Source organism: Thyridium curvatum (genome assembly GCF_004353045.1).
Source record: "Thyridium curvatum strain D216 chromosome Unknown NODE_9_length_649264_cov_80.371750, whole genome shotgun sequence".
Taxonomy (NCBI): Eukaryota; Fungi; Ascomycota; class Sordariomycetes; order Thyridiales; family Thyridiaceae; genus Thyridium; species Thyridium curvatum.
Genome location: NW_022156764.1, coordinates 539584 through 556636, shown reverse-complemented (window position 1 = coordinate 556636; position 17053 = coordinate 539584). Strand labels below are relative to the sequence as shown.

The 17053-nt window shown below is 53.7% G+C and overlaps 2 protein-coding genes across 2 annotated transcripts; one reads left to right on the top strand and one right to left on the bottom strand.

The window, feature by feature from the left end:
- Positions 1 to 563: 563 nt before the first annotated feature.
- Positions 564 to 12916, top strand: E0L32_002372 (uncharacterized protein; the record flags this gene model as incomplete). The annotated part of the gene is made up of 5 exons (XM_031136554.1): positions 564 to 7033; positions 7109 to 7827; positions 7883 to 8363; positions 8625 to 9979; positions 10032 to 12916. The coding sequence occupies 5 exons, from the start codon at positions 564 to 566 to the stop codon at positions 12914 to 12916; spliced, it is 11910 nt and encodes a 3969-aa protein (XP_030988587.1).
- A 525-nt stretch (positions 12917 to 13441) lies between these two features.
- Positions 13442 to 16955, bottom strand: E0L32_002371 (uncharacterized protein; the record flags this gene model as incomplete). Its single annotated transcript, XM_031136553.1, has 5 exons — positions 13442 to 13843; positions 13913 to 14146; positions 14216 to 14279; positions 14336 to 15266; positions 15749 to 16955. 5 exons carry the CDS (start codon positions 16953 to 16955, stop codon positions 13442 to 13444), a joined length of 2838 nt encoding a protein of 945 aa, XP_030988586.1.
- Between the last annotated feature and the right edge of the window lie 98 nt (positions 16956 to 17053).

Genomic DNA, 17053 nt, shown 5'->3' with positions numbered 1-17053 from the left:
ACCCTCCTGGTTGATGCCATGTTACTTGCATCCTCTCGAAATCTCGTGCCACTCCCCCTATTTTTAAGTCGATGAACAGCGAACTGGTTCCACACTGCACACTGCATGCAACGTGTCTGTCGGGAGCGGCAGGGTTGTAGAGAACCCCAGTCTCGGGTCATTCACGAGTGGCACAGTCAGAGAAGTCCACATTATGGCTTCGCCTAGCCCGCCGGCGACATATAAGCAATAAATCCATGCGGATGGAAGCGACATCTTGAAATAGCGTGTTTCTATGCAAACAAGCGTGATTGGATAGTTAAAGTGATGCTGTATTTCACTTTAAATGTGACGATGTATTCAAGCAAGTGAGTTGAGCAACAGGCTTCAACATTGAACTCTCATAACATCGCTTCAACAGTGGTCAGCCCTATACTCCGTTTCCAGCACGAAACTCTCCTCCTCTGATTCTTTGACTTGTTCCCTCATATAGATCGTTATACCAGGATATCAATACTGAGGGAGCACTTGTGCCGTTGAAGTCTTGTACAACTATCACCCTTCACTACTCTGAACTCGCTATAATGAGCTCTCCAAAGGAACCCATCGCCATCATTGGCGCCGGCTGCCGCTTTTCAGGCTCAAGCGACCGGCCGTCCAAGTTATGGGACCTGCTCAAACAACCAACCGATGTTGCTCAGGAGATTCCATCGGACCGCTTCAACGTCGATACCTTCTGGCACCCCGTTGGAGCCCGCGGGGGGAGCACCAATGTAAAGGAGGCGTACTTCATCTCGGACCGAAATGTCCGCCATTTTGACGCCCAGTTCTTCTCCATGCACCCATCTGAAGCAGATGCCATTGACCCGCAACATCGTCACCTCCTCGAAGTTGTCTATGAAGGACTCGAGGATGCAGGCCTCACACTCGAGAGCCTCCATGGCTCCAACACGGCCGTATTTGTCGGTCACATGTGCAACGACTATTCAGTCTTGACAAGTCGTGACTTTGACTTCATCCCCAAGTACAGCGCACCGGGCATCGCACCTAGCAATGCCTCGAGTAGGATATCCTACTTCTTCAACTGGCATGGTCCGACACTGACCATTGACACCGCATGCTCCTCCAGTCTCATCGCCTTGGTGCAGGCAGTGCAGACCCTCAGAGATGGGACAAGTGATGTTGCCATCGCGGCCGGCACGAACCTGATCCTTGATCCCCTTTCCTTTGTCTCTGAGAGCAACATTGGCATGCTCTCGCCAAACGGCCGCTCCCGCATGTGGGACGCTGGTGCAGATGGTTATGCCCGTGGAGAGGGCGTTGGGGCTGTCATCTTGAAGAAGTTGAGCGCAGCCATCCGTGATGGAGATACGATAGATTGTATTGTGCGCGAGGTTGGCTGCAACCATGACGGCAAGACCCAGGGCATCACCATGCCCAGCGGCGCGGCGCAGGCAGCACTCATCCGTCAGACCTATGCCAAAGCAGGACTCAACCCCGAAAACCCAGTCGATCGATGCCAGTACTTTGAGGCTCATGGGACTGGAACTCCTGCAGGAGATCCGGAGGAGTCATCGGCACTGAACAGTGCATTCTTTGGCTCTGGGGAGCACGATGCAGACGACACCTTGTACGTTGGCTCTGCAAAGACCATCATCGGCCACACCGAAGGGACAGCTGGTTTGGCTGGTGTTCTGAAAGCCGCCTTGGCACTCAAGTACGGAGTCATCCCGCCAAACCTGCACTTTGACCAGTTGAGCCCCCTGGTCAAGCCTTATTACAACCACCTCCGTATTCCCAAAGAAGCAATCCCTTGGCCTACACTACCTTCAGGTGTCCCGCGCCGTGCTTCAGTCAACTCCTTTGGCTTCGGAGGAAGTAATGCTCATGCCATCCTCGAGGCATACGAGGCTGAGAACTCGACCGCCTCGGTCGAGGGCAGCCACAGTGACCTCAGCATCGTCCCTTTCGTGTTCTCGGCCAACAACGAGAGCTCTCTCGTCAACTTGACTTCTTCATATCTTTCCTACTTCCGTGGCAACAAGACTACCTCTGTCGGAAATCTCCGTCACACCCTCGCGTGCCGCAGGTCCGCGCTACCTCACAAGATCACCTTCTCCGCTTCAACGATAGATGAGCTCATCACAAGCATTGAAACACGACTAGCCGAGCAGGGTAAAGCCGAGAAATCGTCCTTTGGATCCAGATCTTCCCAGAAGGATGCTATCCTGGGTATCTTCACTGGCCAGGGCGCCCAATGGCCGACCATGGGTACCAAATTAATCGAGTCGCAGCCTGCAGCTCTGAAGCTGATAGAGATCCTTGATGAATCCCTTCAAACACTCCCAGAGGCGGACCGTCCGCAGTGGAAGATCCTCGACGAGCTAAGAAAGGATAAGGACGCCAGTCGCATCGCGGAAGCAGCGCTGTCGCAGCCCCTTTGCACCGCGGTTCAACTCGTTCTCGTCGACGTCGTGCGTGCCGCCAACATCAGGTTCACTGCAGTCGTCGGGCACTCGTCCGGAGAGATTGCCGCGGCATATGCTGCGGGATTCATCAGCGCCAAAGATGCCATCCGTATCGCGTACTACCGTGGTCTGCATGCCAAGTCTGCCAGCGGCACGAATGGGTGCAAGGGCGCCATGATGGCTGTTGGCACCTCGTTTGAGGACGGAAAAGAGCTCTGCAAGCTCGAGGACCTCGAAGGCCGCATTTGTGTTGCTGCGAGCAATTCGCCCAACAGCATCACCCTGTCCGGAGATGCAGATGCCATTGAGGAGGCAAAGGAGGCACTAGACCAGGAGGACAAGTTCACCCGTGTCCTCGTCGTCGACACGGCGTATCACTCACACCACATGAAGGCATGCGCGGAAGGCTTTGAGAAGTCTCTTGCTGCTTGCGACATCGAGATCCTCCAACCCGGCCACGATGCCCCGACCTGGCTGTCGAGCGTCCGAGAAAAGACAGCTATGATGCCGTCGAGTGATCTCAAGGGCAGCTACTGGTCTGAAAATATGACCAACACTGTTCTCTTCTCCCAGGCAATTGAGCATGCCGTCGAGGTCCATGGACAATTTAACTTGTCACTGGAGCTCGGCCCTCACCCAGCTTTGAAGAAGCCTGCCACCGAGACGTTCGAGGCGGCTGGTGTGAAGTCTGTTGAGCACGTCGGCACTCTGACCCGTGGCAAGCATGATCTGCACGCTGTGTCACAGTCACTAGGTGCGGTGTGGGCGCACCTAGGTGGCGCTGCCGTCAGCTGGCAGAGCCTCATCAGCAACTACTGCGGTGTCACTAAGCCGATGCCTGTGATCCGCGACCTGCCGCTGTATGCATGGAATCACAATCGCGAGTTCTGGACCGAGTCACGCACTGGCAAGCTCTTCCGCACTCAGCAAGACACCGTCCATGAGCTTCTGGGAAAGAAGCTTCCAGACGGCACAGACGACGAGATCCGCTGGAAGAACGTCTTCAACCCCAAAATCCAGACTTGGCTGCCGGGGCATGCAATCCAGGGAATTCCGGTCTTCCCTGCAACAGGCTACATCAGCTTGGCTATGGAGGCAGCAATGGAGGTCGCCAATGGCCAGCCTGTTCAGTCGATTGAGTTGTCGGATATGCATATTGAGAAAGCTATCGCGATTGACGAGACGAATGGAACCGAGGTCATCACCACCTTGAGCAACATCCACCGGTCAAGCACTGACTCCAATGTCATCCACGGGCATTTCGTGTGCCGTTCACCACTGAGCAATGATACCGGGCGTATGGCAATCAATGCCTCCGGTAGCGTGACAGTGTACTTGGGAGAAGCGACGAACGACACACTGGTGCCGCGCGAGCAGCCGTCTGGAGACCTAATGGATGTGGACATCGACAAATTCTATGACACACTTTCCACGCTTGGCTATGGCTACAGTGGGCCGTTCAGAGGCCTGGGTAGACTCCAGAGGAGGATGGGTTTTGCTTCAGGCTCCATCAACAGGGTTGCCATCGGAACTCGTCCTCTGCTGTTCCATCCGGGTCTCCTCGACACATCCGTCCACTCTCTATTTGTGTCCTTTGGTGTGGCTGGTGACGGCCAATGGTCGCTCCAAGTTCCGTCTAAAATTCGCCGTGTCACGCTCGTTCCAAGCCTGTGCGGTGACAATCTGCTTGAGGGCGTCGAGTTCGACTGCACCATGTCCTCACGTAGGGCTGGTGACATTGCCATTATCGCAGCGGACGGCATTCACAAGTGTATAGAGATTGATGGCCTTGAGTTTGTCCCGTTCTCACCTGCAACCGAGGCCGACGATCGAACCTTGTTCAGCAAAGTCACATGGGCTCGTGACAGGCCAGACGGAGATGAAGCAGCTGCTCGCCGTGCTCTTCCGGAGGAGAAGGCCAAGTTCTCAGAGTGCGAGCGTGTGTCTTTCTACTACTTGCGGAACTTCAACGAGACCATCGATCAGGCTGAGCGCGATCGGCTACAGATTGCTGATCACCAGAAAGCTCTGTTCGATTACGCCTCGCATGTCACGAAGCAGGTCAAGGAGCACCGCTGGACCTACACGTCTCCCAAGTGGCTGAATGATAGCCACGATGATATCCTCGATATCATGGAGCCGTACGGAGATGACGCCGACTTCAACATCATCCGAGCCGTTGGTGAGCATCTGCCGGCGGTTGTCCGCGGTGAGACCACTATGCTCGAGGTCATGACCAAAGACAACATGCTGGAGAACTACTACAGACACGGTCTCGGATGTGAGGCTGGAAACATCACTGTGGCCAACTTCTTTGAGCAAATCACTAAACGCTATCCACACATGGATATCCTCGAAGTCGGTGCAGGTACTGGTGGTGCCACGTGGGAAGTCTTCAACCGCGGCGTGCCTTTCACGTCGTATACTTACACAGACGTTTCTGCCGGCTTCTTCGGCAACGCCAACACCAAGTTCCATAAGTGGACTGACAAGATGATCTTCAAGACTCTTGATATCGAGAAGACGCCCAAGGATCAAGGTTTCACTGAGCACTCGTACGACCTGATCCTCGCCTCCCACTGCCTGCATGCCACTTATTCCTTGGAGAACACGATCCGAAATGTGCGGAGTCTGCTCAAGCCTGGTGGTTTCTTGGTTGTCCTAGAGATCGTCGAGATTGACACCATGCCTATCGGTCTCATCATGGGCGGTCTCCCGGGTTGGTGGGTCGGCCAGCACGAAGGACGCCGCTACTCGCCAAACATCACTCTGGCGCAGTGGAAGAAGCTCCTCAAAAAGACTGATTTTGCTGGTATCGACACCTTCACGCCCATGTTGGATCCCCGCCCCTTCACTGCCTCCGTCTTCGTCGCCCAGGCGGTAGATGACAGGGTTAACCTCCTCCGACAGCCCCTGGCATCTTCCCCTGATGACATCAACTTTGACCATCTCGTCCTTCTCGGCGGTGATGGTATGCTCACTTCAGACATAATGGATGAGCTTGAGGACATTCTGCGACCCCGATGCCAGCGCCTCGTTGTAGCTTCGTCCTTGGACGAACTCGAGGTCAACGAGTTTCCACCATTGACGTCAGTGTTGAGCTTGACAGATGTTGACAACCCAGTCTTCAAGGATATAAACGAAGAAGGCTGGGAGAAGCTGAAGAAGCTACTCAGCTCCTCGGATGCCCTCCTCTGGGTAACTCATGGCGCATGGTGCGAACAGCCCGATGCCGGAACCATGGTCGGGCTGCTGCGATCCATCACATATGAGCATCAGCACCAGAGGCCTCAGCTTCTTGAAGTCCCCGATCCTAAGGAGCTGAATGCAAAGTTGTTGGCTGAATTGCTGATGAGGATCAAGCTGGGTCAGCAGTGGAGATCCGCCGGAACGGGAGGAGATATCTTGCACACGATCGAGCCTGAGCTCATGCTCGAGAATGGCGTGCTGAAGATCCTGCGACAGATGCCTGACACCGTCGCGAACAACCGGTACAACTCCGCTCGGCGTGAGATCACCAACGAGGTTGACTTAGACACCGGCGACGTCAGTGTCCAGTGGGATGACCAACGCTACATTCTGCGCGATACCAAGCTACCAGCGATGAGTGGTGGCCAAGTCAAGGTCCGCGTTGAACGGTCACTATTGGAAAGCATCCGCACTCCGTCTGGCATGTTGCATCTATCCCTCGGCACGAGTGAGCAGAAGGTTAGGGGCTTGGCCTTGTCGGGTGAGAACGCCTCCACTGTCAAAAGCGAAGAGTTCATGGTGGCGACTCCGGGGCCACTCAGCGATGATGAGTACCTAATGGCCATTGCAACATACCTCCTGGGTCATCAGATCCTTTCCCGAGTACCCGCCGGAGCCACCGTCTTGATCCATGAGCCTTCCCTTCTCCTTGCCGCTGTCTTGTGTGCCGACCAGGCTGGTAAGGCAGGAGTCAAGGTTTCTTTCACTACGACACATACAGAACGTGCTGGAAATTCATGGATCCACGTTCACTCACGAATGACAAGCAGGGCATTGACGCGTGCTCTTCCTCCTCAAGTCGATGTGTTTCTCGACATGTCTGATGTTGCAGGGGAAGACGGTCTTGGAGCAAAGATACTCGAAGTACTACCAGAAACATGCCAACAAGAGCGACTGTCAAGTCTTGTCTCGAGAAAGTCCATCGCTTACACGACCAACGAAAGCTCTAATCTACTCGAGAAGGCGAGCTCATTCGTCCAGGCTGTCTCTGGAGATTTGGCCGCATCTAGGGTCGCGACCGCGGTCCCTATCCCCCTTAAGAATCTTCCCAAGTTAAGGCAGAAGACAAGCCTGCTCAACATCGTTGATTGGCGGTCACAATCGCCGGTGTCGACTAGTCTGGAGCCGATCGATTCCAGCAAGGACTTCTTCCAAGACAATAAGACTTACTGGATGGTTGGGCTAGCCGGAGACCTCGGACAGTCTCTCTGTGACTGGATGATTGGTCACGGTGCACGATACATTGTACTCACCAGCAGGACGGTCACATCCAAGGTATCGGAGAAGTGGCTCAAGACACATGCGGCGCAGGGCGTGACAATCAAGCTTATTGAAGGGTATGTATCTTGAATTATCTTGGCCCGTTTTTCTTTCATTTCAATACCCATGCTAACAAAGGGGCACAACTATAGTGATGTGACGGACATGGACTCACTCACAAGCGTACGCAACCAGATTGTCAATACCCTGCCACCAATCCGAGGTGTGGCCAATGGTTCTTTGGTCCTTCGCGACAGGTTGTACCTGAATACGGACTTTGAAACTTTCCAAACAGTCATGCGTCCAAAGACGATCGGAACATCAAACCTTGATGCACTCTTCAGCGAGGACACGCTTGACTGGTTCATTGGCTTTTCGTCCATCGTGGCTACCGTCGGCAACCCCGGCCAGAGTGCCTATTCGGCCGGAAACTTGTATGTCAAGGCCGTCATCAATCAGCGTCGCCAACGGTCTCTCCCCGGTGCGACCATTGACATTGCTCCTGTGCTCGGTGTCGGCTACGTGGAGAGAGAGCGCAAGGCGGCGGGCGTCATGACGGAGAAGATGGTCGAGAAGCTCGAGGGCGGAGCACAGCCCATCTCCGAGAGCGACCTCCATCAGCTATTCGCCGAGGCTATTGCTGCCTGCAAGACCGATTCGGGTCGTCATTCCGATATCGTTACGGGAGTCCGGACCTTGCAAGCCGAAGACATGAACAAGGCTTTCTGGGCTGCCAACTTGAAGTTCTCTCACTTCATCCGCGACGCTGGGACAGGCAACCAAGCAGATGATGGCGAAGTGGACAAAGTCTCTGTCAAAACCAAGCTTCTCGAGGTGAACTCGGTTGATGAGGCAGCAAATATTATTCGAGGTATGTATCTTGACACGTTACTACCTACCGGGACAACACTAACAGTTGGTTTTAGCGGTCTTGACCTCGAAGCTGAACAAGACGCTTCAATATCCCGCGGACCAGGAGATACCCGACTCGACGCCACTCATCGACATGGGTATTGACTCTCTCATCGCAGTCGAGGTCCGCACTTGGTTTTTGCAGGAACTGGAAGTGGACATGCCGATGCTGAAGATCTTGGGTGGATCAACTATTGTTGATATGGTCAACGATGCCATCGCAAGACTCCCAGAGAGTCTGGCTTCCAGGTTGCAGAAGTCTGATACTGCGGTATCTATGCAGCCCGACGAGACCCCAGAGACTGTCCCGGTGCCGGTACCGGCAGTGACCGTCAGTGATAGTGATGACGACTCTTCCTCGACAAAGCAGACACCGTCTGAAGTAGGATCGGTCTCAACTGGCACGTTACATTCTGTGGCTACTCCATTGTCGATGCCACCAACTCCGGGCGAGCCCGACGTTGAGAAGTCTGAAATCGAGTTCCAACTCACAAAGTAAGCCACTCTCCAAAACATCCGGCAAGGGTATTTCTATTATGGCTATCGCAAAAAGTGGTGGTTGTATTTAGAAGCATCGGCGTTCGGCGGGTGGAGAGGCAGTTTTACATGCTCGAATGCAAAAAGACTAAACTATCGCAAAAGTAAAACATGTCTCTCCACTTGCCCGTGATATCTCTTGAACATTTTCCTTCCGACTGCACCTTCGAGTTTCCTTCTTCTCATTAAGTTTCATGCTGACTTCTCTTTATGAACAAGGACTCTTGTTGAGCCTGAGATCACGAGAACCGAGCCCATGTCATTCGGCCAAACTCGATTCTGGTTTCTCAAACAATACTTGGAAGATCAATCGACGAGCAACATTGCCTTCTATTTTAGAATTGAGGGCGCCTTCAAACCAGACAAGCTGCGTCGAGCCCTTGAGTTGGCTTGCCAACGGCACGAGGGCCTGCGCACCTGCTTCTTTGTGAAGGATGATGCCCCAGTTCAAGGTATCATGCGTCAGTCTGCGATCCAAATGGAATACCATCGAGTCTCCAGCCAGGAAGAAGTGCGAAGGGCATACAGGGCGGTGCAAGGGCATGTCTTCGACATCAAGAAAGGCGACACCCTCAGACTGGTCTTGTGCGAAGAGTCACCAACTTCGTTCTACTTCATCCTTGGGTACGATCACATTGCCATGGACGGCTTCAGTTGGGAGATTCTATTCGCCGAGCTCCAAGCGCATTACCGCGGTGCTTACGTGCCTCCCGTCACGCGTCAATATGCTCAGTGGACCATCAAGCAGCGCAACGATGTGATGGGTGCTACATTAGCATCTGATAGGCAGTACTGGCGGAACCAGTTTCCTGCGCTACCAGCAGTCCTTCCGTTGTTACCCATGGCAAAAGCCAGCTCAAGAAGCTCTCTCAAGACTTACGAAGTAAACCGAGCGAGTGCGAAGTTGGACAAAGAGCTAGCCGATCTGGTTAAAACCGTCAGCCAAGCCAACAAAGTATCGCCTTTCCACTTTCACTTTGCGACTTTCAAGACACTCTTGGCTCGCCTCACGGAGTCCACAGATATCTGCATCGGCATGGCTGATGCAAGCCGTATGGATCCAGCAGATGCCGGCGTCATTGGTCTTTTGTTGAACCTGCTACCTCTCCGTTTCGAGTGCAAGAAGGATCAGACTTTTGCCAAGTCCTTGCACGAAATGCGCACCAAGGTCTACGGAGCCATGGCTCACTCTCAGGTCCCTTTCAACACCATCATTGATGACTTGACCGTTCCAAGGTCGACACAGCATCATCCGCTGTTCCAAGCCTTCATAGAGTACCGTCCGGCGCAAACGCTCAAGTTTGCCGATCTGAAAGGTGAGCTTCCAGAAGATCATACCTCGTTTGCCAGGACGCCGTATGATGTTGAGCTCAACGTCCTGGAGGATCATGGAGGCGGCGTTACTATCTCCATCGGATGCCAATCTCAACTGTACTCTGAACATGCCGCACAGCTTGTTCTGAAAAGCTACTTGACATTACTCAAGTCTTTTGCAACTGAGCCACAGCTTCCCGTCTCCAAACCAGCATTATATGCCCCTGAAGACGTACAGGAGTCACTTGTGCTGGGAAAAGGTAAACAGAGTTTCCAGAAGCCATGGAAAAGATCATGCTAACCCTCGAGCAGGTGAAACAATGACGAATGTCTGGTCCGGAACAATTTCCCACCGCATTGAAGACATGATTGCAGCCTATCCCGATGAAATAGCTCTGAAAGACACCCTCGGCAGCTCCTTGTCTTATAAGGCAATGGCTGAGCGCGTCGATTTAATCCAGGCAGCTTTATCGAGGGCGGATGTTCGTCCAGGATCAGTCGTAGCTGCATCTTTGCAGCCCTCGACGGACTGGGTTTGTTGCCTGCTGGCCGTCCTACGCCAAGGAGCAGTCTTTGTACCCCTTGACTGCAGCCAAGGTGCATTGCGTCTGCAACAGATTGTCGATGCCAGCTCGCCCAAGGCAACCCTCGTCAACGCCGCCACTGCAAAGCAAGCCAGCGACTGGCCTGCGGTGATCGATGTTGAAAAACTCGTGCCACCATCGGAACGTCTGCCAAATCTTGACAAATCGGATCAAGCTGCGGTGATGCTCTTCACCAGTGGTACCACGGGAGTACCAAAAGGGGTGCTACTTCAGAACGCTTCCCTTGTCAACGTCTTTGAGGGCACAGCCGCCAAGTTCGGTATAGGCCGCCAGACTGTGCTCCAACACTCAGCCTTCAGCTTCGACATGTCTCTCGAGCAGACCTTCCTGGCACTTTGCAATGGCGGAACACTCGTCATTGTCGACAAGTCCATTCGAGGCGACTCGCGAGCAATCATGAGAGTCATTGCACAGGAGGCTGTGACTTACACCAAAGCCACCCCTGCTGAGTACTCATCGTGGTTCCGCAACGGCGGTGATTATGTCAAGGGAAACAAAACCTGGAAACATATCTTTGCAGGAGGCGACCGTATGACGGAAACCATGATGAGCGAGTTGCGTGAACTCGGTCTTCAGGATGCCAAGCTGCTCAACTCTTACGGCCCTGTGGAAGGGACAATCATTGCAACGAAGATGCGGTTGGACTATGGTTGCGAGAAGAAGGGGCACTCGCCAATTCCTGTGGGGACTCCACTCCCGAACTACTCCATCTACATTGTCGATGAAGGTCTCAATCTGCTACCGCCAGAGGTCCCGGGCGAGATCATCATCGGCGGGCAAGGTGTCGCGATGGGATACCACAACAATGATATCGAGACTGGAAAGAAGTTCATATCCAATCCATGGGCAGACGAAGAATACCTCAAGAAGGGTTGGACAAAGATGTATCGGACCGGCGACAAAGGTCATCTCACGAAACATGGCGAGCTCATTTTCCATGGACGAATCGCTGGCGACAGCCAGGTCAAGCTACGAGGCATCCGTCTAGAGCTAGAGGATGTGGAGAGGAATATTCTGAACGCATCAAAGGGCGCCTTATCCGAAGTTGTATGCACCGTCCGCGAGGACGCCGCATCGAATTATCTTGTCGCCCACGTCGTTCTCTCGTCCAAAACCGATGGTTTTTCGCCAGAGTCATCAAGCGCCTTTCTTGCAGATCTTCGCGTACAACTTCCTCTGCCTCAGTACATGAAGCCGTCAGCCATGTCCATTCTCAAATCAATGCCCTTGACAAAACATGGCAAGATTGACCGTGCGGCAATCGCTGCCCTGTCGCTTGTTGGTGTTGCTGGGGAGGATCAAGACGAGGGAGAGTTGACTGACTTAGAGATCAAAATCAGCAACCTCTGGAGGAAGCTACTGCCAAAGGAGACGTTGCCTCCATCACTGAAGCGGTCGTCCGACTTCTTCACTGTGGGCGGGAGCTCTCTGATCTTGGTTGAGGTGCAGTCCCTCATCCGCGCTGAATTCAGCATTGATCTGTCTTTGCAAGAGCTCTATGAGGCCACAGTGCTTTCCAAAATGGCAGACAAGGTGAAGCAAGCTCTCGACTCTAAAGCAGTCAACTGGGACCTCGAGACAGCACCTCCAAAGCTCAACGATCTGGTCAAAGCTGTCTCACAGCCCTTGAGACTCACCAATCTAGAAATCGTCATGACCGGAGCGACAGGACACCTGGGCGGCTTCGTCCTCCAGCGCTTGATCTCCGATCCAGCCGTCGCCAAGATCCACTGCGTTGCTGTGCGTAACCCTAGCAGGATCAAGTGGCATTCTGACAAACTCGCGATTTACCCCGGCGATCTCTCACAGCCTCAGCTCGGCCTCCCAACCAGCACCATAGAGCAACTCGCCGCCACCGCTGATGCTGTTGTCCACTGCGGTGCTACCCGCCTCAACTGGGAGACCTTTGAGTCCATGCGGCCTACAAACCTTCTTTCGACCCGCGAGCTGATCCGCCTCGCTGCGCCGCGCCGCTTGCCCGTCCACTTTGTCTCTAGCGGCGGCGTGTTCCCGGCAGATGTCCCTCCTTCGGAGTCCTCAGCTACAGCCCATCAGCCCCCGGCCGTTGGAGCGGATGGTTACGTCGCCAGCAAATGGGCCAGTGAACAGTTGCTAGAGCGTTCGGCAAGGGATCTTGGCATACCTGTCCACATCTATCGTACGATCCGCGCGGATGAAGGGTCGTTCCCTGAAGAGCTTCCCGAAGAAATCCTGGCTGGAATGGCAGCCGCCACAGTCGAGGCAGGCGTCATGCTCAACCACGGCGGCCATGCCTGGGTTGGATACTTTGATCTCGTATCGGCGCCGGGAGTGGCAGACAGCATCATATCGGCCGTTGTGAGTGACGCGTCGCAGAATGCAGGAGAGAAGGACCCCGCAATCAGCTTCACAAACCACAAGGGGGTCTATCGTGTGTGGAAGGGTGAGCAACTTGACAGCCTTGTGTACCGACCTGAGATCCAGGAAAGGTTGGGCAGATTCAAGATGGTACCACCGCAGATATGGCTTGGCGAGATGAAGCGCGCGGGATTCCCCTGGATGATGGGTGCCAGTGAGGCAGCGTATAAAGGTCTGGTTAAGAACAGGCGTTAGTGTTTGTTTTTTGCATTTCAACAGTTAGGATTTGTAGTTCTTCTCTTTCTCTCAAGACTTCATAGTTATTGTCAGATTTAGGCGTTTTAAATGTGTGTTTGGTGTTTGAAATAAGAGCTTGAATAGTTCATGGTAATGAACGATTAGCATTAAACGATGCGAGTCTGCTACAGAGCAATTGCGTAATAATTTGCATTGATTCAATCATTCTAATTCTCAAGTTAAGTCTAAGAATTGCGAGGAAGACTTGTACAGAGTTTGGAAAAGATCTTACCAAAACTATCGCCCTAGCACTGTCAGTCATCAAGTTCAACTGCCACAAGAGACAAAATTTTCCAAGTTAATGCTATATATCACACTGAACTGTTTCTAAGCTTTACATTGGTAGATGACATATTGCCCATCACATCCATCGTCTTTAGCTTTCACCATTCCGCTTCCGTGATCCGCATGAACATGTTTTTGTGGGAGAACGTGATGTTGGTCTCTTCTTCCCATGGCTGTTCCGGGTTGACAAATTGGAAGTCAAACGCGCGCATGAGCTGAACGAAGAGGTATTTCACGGTCAGCATTAGTTCGCTTGGGTCTGGGAGAGATGCTACTTGCCTCAAAGAAGGTCTTATTGAGTTCCATCATAGCCACTGCCTTTCCAGCGCATGTCCACCTGCCTCCGCCGAAGACGATGTCAAGAGACTTGATCATCTCGGTCCTCTTCGCATCTGGTGCGTCCAAGAAGCGTTCCGGCCGGAATATATCCACATCAGGGCCGAATATGGAGGTATTCTGTGTTAGTGCAAGACTATTGTGGCCAATTGCCGTACCTCCAGGGACGAAGACGCCGTTCAGTGTGTCACCACCGGGTGGGACAACTTTGAAATGGCCGTAGGTCAGAGGGTTCTTATATCGAAACCCTTCCCAGATGATAGACTAAAAGAAGACTCAGAAACTAATCTGCGAGAGACCTTACGGGATTGTAGTCACGGGTATTGCCCTTACCTGCAGATATGGCAGACGCTTCGCTTCGTCCATTGTGATCGGCTGTGATACCTCATTGCGCTCAATGGCGCCCTTAATCTCTTCTTTCATATTCCTGTAAGCCCGGGGCGTTGTGAGCAAGCAGAACATGGTCCCACGAATGGTCGTGGCCGTGGTGTCAGAACCAGCTACGATTTGAAGCATAGCCTCAGCTTCGCACTCTTCCCTCGTCAGGCCGTTTCGAACAAATACACCCTTGTCACCTTAGCGCCTACTCATAGAAAGCCGAGAAAAGTTGGTCTTCATGACTGTCTGAGATCTTACCATCATGTCTTGTCTCAGCTTTGCATCTGGGCGCAATCGCTTGTCAATCATGTCATAAGTGACACTGGATGAATCGACATCAGTACTGAAGCAGTCCCACATGCTGCGATGTTCACTCACGCCATCATCTTCCCCAAGCCTTTCGGATCAGTCGCCTTCGGGCCCATCATCTTGAGCATAGGCGGCGAGAAGAACAAGGCTCGCACCAGCGGCATGGACCGGATGATGGCCACAGCCTTCAGTGCCTTGTCAACATCGCCCACGTAGCCATATTTGTCGGTTCCTTCGTCCAGATGGCCAAAGGCCTCGCCATAAGCAAGCCTGGTGATCGTGTCTAGCGTGAAGAAACGGGATAGAGGAGCGAAATCGACAACGTTGGTCTTCTCCCCTACCGTCAAATGTTTTCGCCTGATGAGGTCGATGAGTCGCAGCAGCTGAGAATCCACCGCAGTGACAAAGTCGGGGTTCTCCCGTCCACTGTATCCAGCAGCTGTCTTGGCCTTGATGATGTCATGAGCCTTGTCGTCCAGGATGGTGAGCATTGAGTCTTGCGTAGGGTGTGTCTTTGCGCCCCGGTATGATTCGTGGCGCGTGTATCCGTTTCGGACGCCTGAGAGTCGGCGCAACACCTCGGGGTCGTCCGTCACAACTGTATTGGGCGCGATCCGTACCACAGAGCCATATTTGCTAAGGTCACGAAAGGCCGGGGCAACATGGCCGCGGATATGCTTATCCGCCAGCCAGAAACACGAGAATGATGCGACGAAGGGTCCCGGGACCTGGCGTAGTCGTCGCCATGCTGCGAAAGCCGTGACAACATACCACAAGGCCACCGCGGACACAAACGACACACAAACCACGGCAGCAGTGTGACCACTACGTTCATCTAACAATCGCGACATCTCTCGTGGCTTCGGATTAACGTCTATGTTCTTGACAAGCAATGACGAGACGCCCACTGGATCGGCATTGCTTCCATGAAGAGTCCAACCATACCAGGCCTCGGTCGCATCAGTCGAGACGCAAACAGTGAGCTGACAGTAGATTGTGGCTGTGTGTCATGAAGGATTCTCGAGTCCGCAACATCGGATGACATGTTGCCGTCCGTTCGTTTTTGTCGCCGTATTGCTATGTCGCCGTATGCCTGTCGCCGACCCCCCCCAATGCCGTTTGCCGCGCTGACGCGAGACGATGGGAAGTAGGATGGGTCCGTATTAGCGGGATTGAATCCAGTATTATTCTCTGACACTTCATCTAGGTCCATCAGTTGCATCTGGAGCTTCGCCTTTGTGACATCGTCTGATTGGAAATGCTAAATTTTGAACTCCCTATCATCCTGCACCCTGCGCGGTGGGAATCTGAATCGACCAGCTTTCTAGCTTTTTGAGAGGAACATTCCACTTGGCTAAGACAGATGGTTTAAGCCATCTATCCAAGCGCTATTGTATTGCAACTTGTATTGCAACTTGTTCTAAGACAATGGAATAAATCAGAAATTCATTGCGCATGTAGTCTATTTCTTGATCTATGCACTTAATCGCTTGATCAGGCCCAGCATCTGCTGCGGCGCTCCTGGGCTGCGGAAGAACTGCAAGTTTCGAAAGGCCCTCTCGGCGTCCTTCTCAGCCCGGGGAAACATAGCGGCTTCAAACTCTCTAACAGCAGTGTCGAGAAGCCCACGATTGACAAATTTGGCATCCTTAGTCCACTTGTTGAGCCGGCCCTGAGCCAAAATTGCCTCGCCCAGCTCATACCCATCCTCAAGAGCGAGATTGGCGCCGGAACCTCCCCAAGGGGTCATCAGATGGGCCGCGTCGCCTATTAAGGTGACTCCCCGTCTGTGTTCCCACTTGAATCCGACAGGAAGCATATAGAATGCCCGAGGAGTGATGTCAGTGTCCGAGTTTACGACCACGCCCTGGAGCTCCTCGCTCCAGCCCTGCCACTCCTTCTCGAGGAACTGCTTCTTGGCAGCCGCCGAGTCCGTCTGGTCGAAGCCGGGGTCTTTGGCCCACTCCTCCGGCTTGTTCTGCACCACGGCGTAGATCCAGATGCTCTCGCCGTCGTGCTGAGCAACGAGGCAGGCCTCCGGCTCCGGGAAGCAGTAGCTGCCGCCCTTGATCAAGTCCGTCACCGACTTGGGAGCGTTGGCGACGTCGCGAATCTCCGTCTCAACGAAGCACTGGCCGGCGTAGTGGGGCTTGGTCTCTGAGACGAGCGGCCGCGCCTTGGACCACGCCCCGTCCGCGCCGACGACGAGGTCGAAGCCCTTGGCGGACGACCCATCCACAAAGGTGATTTCCCAGGTCTCGTCGTCGGCAGCGACAATGCTTTGCACCCTGCGGTCCCACTGCACCGCATCCTCGGGAAGATGTCCAAGCAAGAAGCGCCGGATCTCACGACGATTGACGAGCGGCGCATTGGAGGCCGAGTAGAAGTTCCCCTCGGCGTCCGTGCTGTGGTGGAGGAACAGCTTCCCGGTCTTGTCTCCTAGGGACATGAGTTCGCTTCCCGCATTGACTAGCGTCTTCTCGTATTCTTCGAACAGGCCCAGCGCGCGGAGGACTTTCTCGCCCCGGTCGTAGCGGACGTTGACCGGGCCACCTTGCTTCCTGGCCGTGATGGCTGTCTCAGACTCAAAGATGGTGTATGGGACGCCGCCTTTGTGCAGGACGTAGGCGAGTGTTAGTCCTGCAGGACCGGCGCCGATAATGGCAATCTTTGGTGGCCCGAAAGACATGGTACTTGGCGTGAGGGTAGTATTTTCAGCGACGCGTCGTCTTGGCGAAGATTGTGAAGGATCATGGAGGTCACGAATTAGACGGTTGCCAAGAAGAG